General features: G+C 41.2%; 1 protein-coding gene across 6 annotated transcripts in view; it reads left to right on the top strand.

Annotated features, from left to right (window-relative positions):
- dapk1 (death-associated protein kinase 1) overlaps nt 1-13,909 on the top strand; it is a 224,049-nt gene that overhangs the window by 113,452 nt on the left and 96,688 nt on the right. For 5 of the 6 annotated variants that reach the window (XM_048527053.2, XM_048527056.2, XM_048527052.2 and 2 more), the window contains 2 exons: nt 4,499-4,720; nt 10,866-11,004. In XM_048527053.2, coding sequence (XP_048383010.1) covers nt 4,499-4,720; nt 10,866-11,004 — 361 coding nt within the window. Of the gene's footprint in view, nt 1-4,498; nt 4,721-10,865; nt 11,005-13,909 lie in introns of those variants that run through there. The other variant, XM_048527058.1, reaches the window with a different exon arrangement.

The following is a 13,909-nucleotide window of genomic DNA, read 5'->3' as shown; positions in this document are numbered from 1 at the left end:
GAGGTTCCCATCTGTCTACGATTCGAGTTGAAATCCTCCCCAACTGCAGTCATAAACACCATGCCAAGGAAATCGGTCCAAGTCCTGTCCAGAAGCAGCACTTCCTGCTTGACCTGGTGTCTTTCTATGCTCCAGCCTTGTCTTCCATGTCACAATGGGGATAAAAGTATAATTCTATGTATGACTCATCATAGAATAAACAAACAGATTCAACAACCAGTTGATAAACATGTCATTTAACTTTGTTATTAATGGTGGGAGAATCGGAATCTCCAGGATTTTCATGTTCTTGCCCATTTATTACTGCTTGCTATGCCTTGTATTCATACTGCTCTCAAATCTTGTATGGGCTTTCATTTTGCAAACAAATTCATGGATGTTTTGATAATGTGAGATGTATTGCAGCATTCTGAAAGTAGGAAGAACGAGAAGATAAGTGACTGGGGTGAGGATGCTGTGTTGGAGCTTGAGCTGGACCTTCAGTGTTGACTTGTTATTTTCTTCCTACCATGCATCATGATAAGTTATTCCACCTTTGTTGCGAGGAATAGAATTTGGAAATGCTGGCTCTGCATGGAATGAGGTGGTATAATTTCAAAACTAATCCACAAGAGCAAGATTTCAGTGAAACAGACTCCCTAGGGCAACAGTAGAACTAGTTAGTATTGATTACTCAGGTGCGTGTTAAGTTTCTTCCAGTAATCATTGTGGCCACATTTGTTGCAATGGAAATTCACTTGCTGCACGTGTAGTTGCAGAGCAGCTGCAATATTCTTGTTACAGAGATAGTAGAAACTGCCGGTGCTGGAGAATCTGAGATAACAGTGTGAAGCTGGATGAGCACAGCAGGCCAAGCAACATCAGAGGAGCAGGAAAGCTTGACGTTTTGGGTCGGGACCCTGAAGAAGGGTCCTGGCCCAAAACGTCAAGCTTTCCTGCTCCTCTGATGCTGCTTGGCCTGTAATATTCTTGTATTAGCTTAGATGACCAGAGAAATTGAGGCTTTGGTTAAGGAAAAGAAGGAAGCATATGTCAGATTTAGACAGCAGAGATCAAGTGAATCCTTAGAGTTTAAAGGCAGTGGGAGTATACTTAAGAGAAATCAGGAGGGCAAGAAGGGGACGTGAAATAGCCTTAGCAATTAGGGTTAAGGAGAATCCAAAGGGATTTTATAAATACACTAATGTCAAGAAGGTAACAAGGGAGAGAACAGGGCCCTTTAAAGATCACCAACGCTGCCTATGTATGAAACCACAGGAGATGGGGGTGGCACAGTGACTCAGTGGTTAGCACTGCTGCCTTAGAGCACCAAGGAACCAGGTTCAATTCCAGCTTCAGGTGACTGTGTGAAGTTTGCACATTCTCCCGGTGTCTGCCTGCGTATCCTCTGGGTACTCTGGTTTCCTCCCACAGTCCAAAGATGTGCAGGTTAGATGGATTGACCATGCTAATAAATTGCCTGTAGTAGGTGGGTTATAAGAGGTTGGGTCTGGGTGGGATGCTCCAACTGTCGGTGTGGACTTGTTGGGCCGAAAGAGCCTGTTTCCACACTGTAGGGATTCTCTGATTCTAAAGGGGAGATAATAAATGAGTATCAGTGTTTACTGTGGAGAAGGATACGGACGATAGAGAACGTAGGGCAATAGATAGCAACATGTTGAAAAATCTCCATATTGCAGAGGAGGTCATGCTGGATGGCTTAAAATGCATAAAGGTGGATAAACCCCTGGGACCTGATCTCTCAAACTGTGTGGGAAGCTAGGGAAGTGATTGCTGGGCCTCTTGCTGAGATATTTGTATCATTGATAGCCACAGGTGAGGTGCCGGAAGACTGATTTTGGCTATTGTGGTGCCACTGCTTAAGAAAGGTGATAAGGAAATGCCAGGGAATTATAGACCAATGAGCTTGACATCAGTGATGGGCTTGTTGTTGGAGAGAATCCTGAGAATTTACATGTATTTGGAAAGGCAAGGACTGATTAGGGATAGTCAACGTGGCTTGGTGTTTGGGAAATTGTGTCTGATCTAACTTGATTGAGTGTATTTGAAGTATTAACAAAGAGGATTGATGAGGGCAGAGTGGTGGACGTGATCTGTATAGTCTTCAGTAAGGTGTTTCACAAGGCTTCTCATTGTAGACTGGTTGACAAGGTTAAATCACATGGAATACAGGGAGAAGTAGCCATTTGGATACAGAACTGGCTCGAAGATAGAACATAGAGGGTAGTAGTGGTGGAGGGTTGCTCTTCCAACTGGAGGCTTATGACCAGCGGTGTGCTACAAAGATCTGTGCTGGGACCACTGCTTTTCATCATTTATATAAATGATTTGGATGTGAACGTAGGAGGTATCATTAGTCCATTTGCAGATGATACCAAAATTGGAGGTTTTGTGGACAGCAAATAAGGTGTGTGGGGCGGCATATTGATCAGATGGGTCAACAGGTTGAGGAGTGGCACATAGAGTTTAACTTAGGTAAAATGTGAGGTCCTGCATTTTGGGAAAGCAAATCAAGGCAGGACTTATACACTTAATGGTAAGATCCCGGGGAGTGTTGCGAAACAAAGTGACCTCGGAGTGCAGGTTCATAGTTCCTTGAAAGTGAAAGTGAAGTTGCAGGGAGATAGGATAGTGAAGATGGTATTTGGTATGCTTTCCTTTATTGGCCTGTGCATTGAGTGTAGGAGTTGGTAGGTCATGTTGCTGCTATACAGGACATTGGTTTGGCCATTTTAGAATACGGTATGTATTTCTGGTCTCCCTGCTACAGGAAGGATGTTGTGAAACTTGAATGTGTTCAGAAAAAATTTACGAGGATGTTGCCAGGGTTTGAGCTATGTGGGGGTGGGGGTGGGGGGGGGGGGGGTGGGGGGGAGGCGGTGCAAGTTGAATAGGCTGGGGCTATTTTCCCTGGAACATTGGAGGCTGAGGGATGACATTTATAGACGTTTATAAAATCACAAGGGGCATGGATAGGGAAAATAGGCAAGGGAATTTTCAGGAGTGGGGGATTCTAAAACCAGAGGGCATAGGTTTAAGGTGTGAGGGGAAAGATTTAAAAGGGACCTACGAGGAAACTTTTCCATGCACAATGTGGTGCATGTGTGGAATGAGCTGCAGGAGGAAGTGGCGGAGACTGGTACAATTACAACATTTACAAGGTATCTGGTTGGTATATGAATAGGAAAGGTTTAGAGGGATATGGCCAAATGCTGGCAAATGAAGTAGATTTATCTCAGACATCTGGTTGGCCTTGGTGAGTTTGATCAAAGGTTCTCTTTCCATGCTATACATCTCTATGACCCTATGATTGACAGCGTGGTAGGAGGAGAACTGGTTGGGCTTGATCTTTTTCTGTCAAGCACATCCTTTGTTTCCAAGCAGTTTATCATATTTCTGCCCCCTGACCTTTTTGCGCTATTTACAAAGTTTGTCTTATATCTTTTATTCTTAATCACAATTCCCTCTATTGTTAACCTGCAGCTGTCACTTAAAACTTTAACCACCTTCTTTCTTTGTCTAAGCACGTTACAAGTCATTCTGTTTTCTTTGCTATCTTCTGTACTATACTTCCAGCTTTCCTATTCACCATTGTTTTATCCATTTTTTTTTAAATCTGAGTTTCCGTAATATCTCCCGGTTCTCAGATTGACATTTTGTGAGTGAACTGTGCTGTCGCTCATTTTTACAGGTATTGGCTGATGGGTTTTTGTTTGATTTCCATCACCTCTGAAGCTTTTTTTTGTTTTTTAATGTCTATCCCAATTGAAACCTGCAATCACCACAAAATATTGATTTGATTGTTTAGCCCTTACTGCATGGCACACGCATTGTCTCGTCCGAGTGAAATAGCAACCTAGCACTGTGAATGAGAGCGCTCATCTCCCAGAAATGTTTATTGAGTGCCTGTGATATAATTCGAGCAAATGACTTAGAACATAGACATAGAACATAGAACAGTACAGCACAGAACACTTGTTTTAAAATAAACTACTGGTCTTTACAAAATCCGTTTGTGTTAACATGAGTGGCAGGACCTGAAAGGCAGAGGTAATAAGATCAGGGAAGACTTAGAATACGTTGTTCATTTGAACCTTGCCCCTTAGTTATTCTAGCTGTATAAAGAGAATGTATGGAAATGAGATTTAAGAAAAGGCGTTTCATACCTATTGTACAGGATTAAAGGTACTCCTACATTCTCAAGTATACTCTAGTTTTATTTGCTGTAGTTGTAGTTCCTGGTTTACGGCAGTAAATGTAGGTTTCACCTACTCAGCCAGGAATATTAAATAAATAATTGTTCTCTTTTTTTTGTTCTGATCTACAGAAGACAGGGAAGAGCAGAGCATCTCCCAGAACCAATTTAAAATCTTGCTTGTGCAGCATTACACAGTGCCTTTCATTTCTTTCACTGGCAAATGTATTTGCTTCACTGTGTTTGTAGTTCTTTGCATTTTATTTACCTTTGTGTTATAATTCTTCTAACTTTTATTTCCAGTGGACAATTTGCAATAGTGAAAAAATGCACAGAGAAATGTTCTGGAATGGGATATGCAGCGAAGTTTATTAAAAAACGCCGCTCTAAGTCCAGCCGTCGAGGAGTAAGCCGTGAAGATATCGAGAGAGAAGTCAACATCTTAAAGGAGATTCAGCATCCAAACATCATAACTCTACACGATGTTTATGAGAACAAAAGTGATGTGATCCTTATTCTTGAACTGTAAGTACATCTTCGCAGCTTTAAGTTGTCTGGCCTTTAGTGTGAAAGTGTGCTGAATAATAATTTTTTCACTTGTGTGGGTTTGTGCATTTACCATGCGCTGTGGATCGTAATTCATCTGAGCTAAATGATGTAAGCATGTGCAGGTGTGTATTGATGGAGCCTGTTCCTTTACCTCATGGGAACAAGAAGCAGTAAATTTGAAGCATTGGTCACATTCTGTTTGACGTGTTCCTTTGTACATTTAAGTAGGTTAGTTGTGATACTTCAAATGAAAGTTCAGTTTCCATTTGGCTTTAGTCCGCTTGTAAGCAGCCTATAAACATTATTCTCAGTGCATTTATCCTTTCAATGTAAGATGATTAGAATCTTCTTCAGAAACCACTGTAAACAAAATTAACTTCAAACCACAAAAGTAATCAATAACATTCAATAGTACATGTCTGTATTGTGAGCAACCACCAGAAACAATTTCCTTTTCTTTTGTTGAATCAGTAAATGGAAATGGAAACAACTGAAATAAAATTGGTTTCCTTTAGAAGGAACTTGATTTTTCTGTTTACTCGCAATTAAGGTAGAATCTTTCTTGACATTTTAATTTCTTTTTAAGACCGAGCCATTTGGATGCAAAATTGGTTTGAATGTTATAGGTAGAGAGTGGAGGATTGCCTTCTGGACTGGAGTACAGTAACCAGCAGTGGGAATGCTGCTGGGTCCACTGCATTTTGTCATTTTATATAATAAATGATTTTCATGTGAACATAGGAGATATGGTTAGTAAGTTTGCCGATGACAGCAAGATTGGTGGAATAGTGGACATTGAAGAAGGTTACCTCGGAGTACAAAGGAATCTTGATTAAATGGGCTGAGAATTGGCAGATGGTGTTTAATTTAGAAAAATGTGAAGTGCTGCATTTTTGGTAGGACAACTCAGGGCAGGACTCATACACTTAATGGTCAGGTCCTGAGGAGTGTTGATAAACAAAGAGCCCTGGGGTTACAGGTTCATAGTTCTTTGAAAGTAGAGTCACAGCTGACAAGACAGTGAAAAGGGTGTTTGGTACGCTTGCCTTTAATGGTCAGTGCATTAGGTACAGAAGTTAGGAGGTCATGTTGTGGCTGTACAGGACATTGGTTAGGCCACTTTTGGAATACTGCCTTCAGTTCTGTATTCCCTGCTATAGGAGAGATGTTGTGAAACTTGAAAGGGTTCAGAAAAGCTTTTTGAGGATGTTGCTGGTGTTGGAGGGTTTGGGCCATGCGGAGAAGCTGTATAGGCTGGGACTATTTCCCCTGAAGCATTGGAGGCTGGAGGGTAAGGTTTAGAAAATCATGAGGGGCAAAGATAGGCTGAACAGCCTCTCTGAAGGGTCTAGGCCCGAAATGTCAGTTTTTGTGCTCCTGAGATGCTGCTTGGCCTGCTGTGTTCATCCAGTTTCATACTTTGTTATCTAGGATGATTAGCCAAGGTCTTTTTCCTAGTATAGGTGAGTCCAAAACTAGAGGATGTAGGTTTTAAGAGGGGAAAGATATAAAAAGGACCTGAAGGACAACATTTTCATGCATAGGGTGGTGTGTGTACGGAATAAGCTGCCACAGAAAGTGGTTGAGGCTGGTACAATTACAACGTTTATAAGACATCTGGATCAGTACATGCATAGGAAGAGTTTGGAGAATATGGGCCAAGTGCTGGCAAATGGGGCTAGATTAACTTAGGATATCTGGTCGGCATGGATGAGTTGGACCACAGGGTCTGTTTCCGTGCTGCAGATTTCTCTGACTAAGGCATTTAGTGTCATATAGATGTACTCTGCCATTCTACTGTTTTTATTCAGTACTGTGAAGTCTTCATTTCTCTATCAATCTATAGCGTACAGCCAAAGTGATGTTTAAGGCCAAAGTACTCTCAGGTCAGCCTGAGAGTCTAGGCAGGTTCATTTGAGCATTCCGAAAGGAATTAAATGACTAGTTGAAAATGAAAAATGTGTCCTGTTATGGGGAGAAGACAGGAGTATGATGCCAAGTGAGATGCTCATTTGGAGAACCAGCACAGACTGACTGGGCCAATGGTCTTCTGCGCTGTAGCAATTCTGCAATTCAGATTGCAGATGACTGAATTACAAGGGACCTTAGGGGCAACTTTTACACACAGAAGGTGGTGCTTGTCTGGAATGACCTGTCAGAGGACCTGGTGGGGCCTGATGCAATTACAACGTTTAAAAGGCATCTGGATGGGTATATGAATAGAAAAGGTTTATAAGGGCCAAATCCTGGCAAATCGGACTAGATTAATTTAGGCTATCTGCTCAGAATGGACAAGTTGGACTGAAGTATCTGTTTCTGTGCTGTATATCTCTGATTCTGAGTGAGTGAACCCAGAAGAGCACATTACAGGTTTAGAAGCCATTTCATTTTTTGAGCTGTTGACATGGTCTTGTCATTCAGAATTGTGCAAAGGGTCAAGAGGAGATATAAATGTTCAACCATATTGATCAGTGTTTCAATGAGACTGTTACTCACCTGAGCATAGAAACAATTGCATGTATCATTGAAGAAAAGCAGATAATTTATGTAAATAACAATAAACAGGCAAGAAGGAAAAAAGAGCAAAATCTAGGTAAAGTGCATTATGTAATTTACGCAATCTACTTCAAAACACTAAACTCACTACAGCAGTTATTCCTTATAAATATGGTACGTGATTAATTTTTGAAACATGTTTAACTCTCATGGAGTTTGTATGTTAATTCCCAGCATGAATAGGTAAACAGAAATTTACATGACCAGACTGCTGATGTCTTGTTCTTACCTTAGAAGTAAGTGTAGAAGTAAATTGGCTAGAAAATTGAGTGGGGAAACAATATGTAATCAATCAATCAAACAAATTAAGTCTGGAGACCGTTTATGATTTATCCCCTTAGACTTTATTCAGCACTGCATTTTTCCCAATTTTAGAAAATACTTAGTTCCTTTAGCTTGGTCCAAAAAATCTCAAACAGTATAGTTATTATGCCTGTGATCTTCAATTCCACATGAACAGTTGCCAATACTGTTTCTTTACAGGGCATCAATTGTACCTTTGTTTCCTTGGCCCTTCTATGTGAAAGTACTTGGGCATTTCCTCTTACGTTTAGAGATAGTGGGAACTGCCAGTGCTGGAGAATCTGAGATAACAAGGTGTAGAGCTGGATGAACACAGCAGGCCGAGCAGCATCAGAGGAGCAGGAAAGCTGACCTTTTGGGTCTGAGCGCTTCTTCTGGACCCTTTTTTCTGAAGAAGGATCCAGACCCAAAACGTCAGCTTTCCTGCTCCTCTGATGCTGCTTGGCCAGCTGTGTTCATCCAGCTCTACACCTTGTAATCTCTGCTCTTATGTTTAGGCTCCTTAACCTAGAATTTCCCTTTTTGGTAAACACTTTCCAATTCATCTATTGTTTTGAGAAAGCAACACAAAAGCTGCATGTCATACTCTAGAATTCTCTTCCCCAAGTCTTAGTTAACTTATGATCAACGCAGTCCAGTTACACTTCAGAGCGTAATTATTTTTAAACCATGACCGAGTACTCTTAGTTTAGTCAATGATCAATTATTTTTACCCACTACTTGTCATTAAGCAGTGCATTATCCTTTAATATTAAGCTGCTACAAACACCTTATTCTAAATGATTCAGAGCTTTGTATTTGGGAGCCCCAGGATAAAATTGTATGGAATTCCAATGCTGTGATCAGAGATAATGGGAACTGCAGATGCTGGAGAATCCGAGATAACAAAGTGTGGAGCTGGATGAACACAGCAGGCCAAGCAGCATCTCAGGAGCACAAAAGCTGACGTTTCGGGCCTAGACTCTTCATCAGAAACGAAGTGTCTAGGCCCGAAACATCAGCTTTTGTACTCCTGAGATGCTGCTTGGCCAGCTGTGTTCATCCAGCTCCACACTTTGTTATCTGGAATTACAATGCTATTTTTTTCCCTGGACAGAGCATTTTCTATTTTGCACAACCGGAAAGTAATTATAGTTTTGCTCGGACTCCCCTACCAGTTTGGGCTCTGCTGCTGATTGGTACTCTGAATAATATTATAGAAATGGGTCATCCTTTAAATACAGCAATAGGAGTTTAGCTTTTGCTCATTGGCCAAGCTTATTTTTGCATTATGCAAGTTTCTTGAATGAAACAAATATGTAGGATTGAGTAAAAATCCCCATATTCTACAATGCTGGACTTTTCTATTATCTAAAATACTGGACAAAAGCCTGAAATCAGGCTGCAACAAGTACACACAGAGCCAGAATGAGTTAAGTTTGGGACCATACGTTAGGGTGAGGGTTAGGGTTAGAGATCTTCGGTTCAGCCTGAAAATCCAGTGTACACCTTCGGTCTGAAAACAATCAACCAGACTTAACCCTTTAGACTGAAACTCACTTTTACACCCTGCCTACCCAACCAGACATTTTTTCGAATTTTTATACAGATATCAGGCATTCATTCATTCAGAGAGATATCAGGCATTCAGCCTCGGTCAAAATACATTTACACGTACTCGTTAACTACTCGGAAGCCAATTGACTCACCAGTAACACATTGGCATGTGCAGATTTGGTGCGAGGTTAAGAGAACCTCAATCTAATTGCAGGCCCCGATCTCATCTCAAAGAGCTATCTCCCCGAGAGTCCCAACAGTGATCTTCAGAAGAGGGATCCAAACAGCTATCTCGCAGAGAGCTATCTGCCCAGCAGCTGTTTCCAGAAGGCTTTCCAAACAGCAATCCCCAGAAGAATTCCAACAGCTAATTCTAGTGGCTATTTCCAAGAGCTGTCACTGGAAGAGGGATCCCAACAACAATTCTCAAACCTTCTGACACAGGCCTGTTCTGCACCAGGGGAGCCAACAGCAACTGAACACGACTAGTAAACCTAAGAACTGACAACCTCTGAAAAACACCAACCAGACCGACACTACAAAGTCTCAGATACACCCTGAGGTGAAAACCAGCCCGCAACACCACCAGAAAGTAAGGAAAAACAAGTACCCACCCACTAAATCCACTGAGCAACCTATTGCATCAGTGGATTCAACTCAAACCAAAGGACTACACTGTCTGAAGTCTTGGTCAAGGCACCGGGTACGACAAGCAGGAGCAGTACTTCAAAATCACATTTTACCCCAGTGATGAGCTTAGACTTTAAAGACACTAAAAGTTTCCAATTTAGCTAGCAGGGAGTGGAAGTTGGGTGGTGACAGTACAGGAGCTTCAAGAGTAAAAGGTCTGCAAGTGTTCTATGATTTAAAAACTGCTGTTTAGTTTCTTGTAGTGGTTAACCTGTGTTTAATTTATTGGTGCCTTTAATTACTATTCTGTGTATAATTGCTGGTGTTCATTTCACTGTTTATCACATTTGCCTTTATTTCTTGCATCAGACCTACCTTTTGTCCTTAATAAATGCAGAGATTCTTTTGCCCTGAAACACCGATCTACTGCCGCTTTCTTTTCACATTCCTAACTAAGTTCACTGCCAGAACCAGCGATTTGGAGGTGATTCAAACCACCTTAAAATCTGCAAATTTCTGATTTGAAACCAGAGCCCTACAGTTGTGCACTGCAAATAAAACTAATTGTCAGAAGGTAACTGCAGGATGTTCAGAATTTTGCTCAGTTGGGATTTTAAAAATTAGTTTGAGCAATTTAAATATTTCATTAGAAAATGAAAAGCCAAATGTTGAAAGGTCAAATTATATGAGGTAAATTCTATGATATTTGCCGTCAGTTTAATCAAATCTTCCAGCATCATGCGTAGCAAATGGCAGTTAGTGTCATTGCATGTTTTTGGATCAGGGCTTTAGCCTACATAACCTGGAAATTGATACAGATAACAAGGTATAAAGCTGGATGAACACAGCAGGCCGAGCAGGAAAGCTGACGTTCTGGGTCTGGACCCTTCTTCAGAAAAATGGTCCAGAAGAAGGGTCCACACCCAAAACATCAGCTTTCCTGCTCCTCTGCTGCTTGGCCTGCTGTGTTCATCCAGCTCTACACCTTGTTATCTCAGATTCTCCAGCATCTACTATCTCTGAATATGATACATGGAGCAAATTGTTTGTGTTGAAAACTATCCTATCAAAGTTATTTTTTTCCTATGTACTGTAGCGTGTCAGGAGGAGAATTGTTCGATTTTCTGGCTGAGAAAGAGTCCTTGACCGAAGAGGAGGCCACTGAATTTCTCAAACAGATTCTCAATGGCGTTTACTACCTACATTCCAAGTGCATTGCCCATTTTGACCTCAAGGTAAAACTAACATCTGAAGTTGATGAACTTTTGTTATAGCTCCTTAATATAGAACAGAATTAATTTTATACAATTTTTATGACAAACTGAGCTCAGGCTGGAATCGCAAAGAATCACTTGCATTCTCTTGTTGAGAACAATATTTTAGATAAGTAAAGTATTTATGTTAGAGACTCAATTGGTAAAGGTTAACAGGAAAATCAACAAACTGCAAAATTATGAATATTTTGTAAAGTCTATTTTTCTGCTCTTTACATTTCCAAATATTGTGGAAGTAAACGGTTCATGGTTTTGTTTAAGTTGGTCTTTTGATTTACTTCTCTCACGGCAAGGCACAGCAGTTTCATGCCACTCACTCTAGGTTGATATTTCCACACCAGCAAATGGTGTGCAGGGAACCAGGGTGTACCATTATCAAGGCCTGAGAAATCTCAGTTCATACTTTCCCAATTAATCCCTACATTACTTATTTATAATAATGTGGAGTTGCTGGGATTGGACTGGGATGATCAAGGTCAGAAATTGGATGACACCAGGTTGCAGTCCAACAGAGTTTATTTGAAATGACAAGCTTTGAGTGTAGCCCCTTTGTTAGGTGAAGTAAGAGAGAAGCACACAGACACAGCATTTATTAGCAGAGAAATCAACGGGCAGAGAGATCAAAAGATCATACAAATGATATGAGTGGAGTGTCAACAAATTGTCTCTGCAGATGACACCAGATGTTTTCTTTTGGATGCATGGTGAAGAATTACTCGAATGACCGTATAGCGCTTTCAACACGTTGCATCCCACCATCAGACTTGGCACAGATTACTGTTCAGAATTAGTCTCATTCTTGGACAAATGCATCTCCATCAAGGGCGACATACTTCGGTACATCGCTCTACTGCAAGCATACAGATAACCTCATGATACTGCACTTCTGTAGCTTCCACCCTAAACATGTTAAAGAAGCCATCCCCTATGGATAAGCCCTGCACATATACAGAATCTGCGCAGAAGAGGAGGAACACAGCAAATACCTAAAGATTTTGAAGGAGACCTTCATAAGAATGGTATATGATGCTTGACAGATCAATCACCAGTTCTGACATGCCACAGCGTAAAGCTGCAACAACCTCCTCAAGACAGGCATAGAATACGACCAACAGGGTACCCTTCATCATCCGATACTTCCCCAGAGTGGAGAAACTACGGCTTGTTCTTTGCAGCCTTCAATATGTAATCGACGATGATAAGCATCTTGCCAAGATCATTCCTACACCCCCACTTCTCACCTTCAAACAATCGCCAAACCTTAAACAGCCAATGGTTCGCAGCAAACTACCCAGCCTTCAGGACAACATCGACCACAACACCACACAACCCTGCCACAGGTATGCTGCAAGACATGCTAGATCATTGACATGGATACTACCATCAAACATGGGAACATCACACTCCACATACACAGCGGATACTCTTGTGACTCAGCCAGTGTTGTCTATCTTATATGCTGCAGCAAAGGTACCCTGAGGCATGGTATATTGGCGAGACCTTGCAAACGCTGTGCCAACAGATGAATGGACACCACACAACAATTGCCAGACAGGAATGTTCCCTCCCAGTGGGGGAACATTTCAGCGGTCAAGGACATTCAGCCTCCGATCTTTGGGTAAGCATCCTCTAAGGCGGCCTTTGTGATACACAACAATGCAGAATCACTGAGCAAATAACCAAGTTCCATACCCACGAAGTAGTCTGAATTGTGATCTTGGGTTCATGTCACGCTACGTGTGACCCCACCATACTGTTCTGTATATGTAAAATCTCTCTTACTGCCCTGTTTTGACACCACCACCAGGATAAATTGTTATGAATGCTTTACCTTAGTTTGTACAGTTTTCGATTGCTTATTACTTTGTTTAGACCCTTGGCATGCGACTCTTATACTTATCACGTTGTTCCAGTCATTTGATTCGTTCCCAGCACCACCTTATTTTTAATTTTTGTAATTATCTTCCTGCCTCATTTAATCGGATTCTAGGTCATCCCTTTGCTTGTTATTCAGCTGCTCACACTTTATTCAAGCCTTCTGACGGGCTTGATCACCAGCAGAGATCTATTATTCAGCCTGTCATGTCTCCACTCACACCATATGTATGATCGTTAGATCTCTCTGCCTATAAATTCTGAGCCTGTGTGCTTCTCACTTCACCTGATTGAAGATGCAACGTTCCAAAAGCTTGTGATTTCAGATAAACCTGTTGGACTATAACCTCGTGTCATCTGATTTATGACTATTTAACATAAGGCAGATTTGTAGTCAAACATAGTCTTTTTGGTTTTAAAATTTATTATTTAGGGTTGGGCTCAGCTACTTTCTAGTATTGCATTTAAGGTGGACTGAAAGACCTCAAAGATCAAAAACTAATGTGAATTCCAAATAAAACAGAAAACATCTTTGAATATCAAACTCTTTATTTTAATATTTTTCAAGGTATAGATATTTGCGCTACAGTTTTCAGAAGATACTTCCCATACATAAGGGAGAAGTTCCATAGAATAAATGTTAACTATCTGTAGAAGTTGGATGAATATAAGCAGAGCCTTTTTACTATGGATAATTTTTTCCAGTCTGTCAAAAATATTAGGAACAGTTGAATTTTAGCCCCATGCTCTGGGCTCTGTCCACTAATAGTGTAATTTAACATGAAAAGACATATTGTGGGAATTTGGGTGGCTCAGGTTAGCACTCCATCTTCAACAGCACTAAGGATCCGGGTTCAATTCCATCCCTGGGCGACTGTTTGTGTGGAGTTTGCACGTTCTCCCCATGTCTGCATGGGTTTCCCTATGGTGCTCTGGTTTCCTCCCACAGCCCAAAGATGGGCAGGCTGGGTGGATTGGCCATGCTAAATTG

The sequence above is a fragment of the Stegostoma tigrinum genome, chromosome 3, assembly GCF_030684315.1.
Source record: "Stegostoma tigrinum isolate sSteTig4 chromosome 3, sSteTig4.hap1, whole genome shotgun sequence".
NCBI classification, from domain to species: domain Eukaryota; kingdom Metazoa; phylum Chordata; class Chondrichthyes; order Orectolobiformes; family Stegostomatidae; genus Stegostoma; species Stegostoma tigrinum.
Note: the sequence above shows the minus strand (reverse complement) of the source record. Positions and strands in the feature narration are given on the sequence as shown.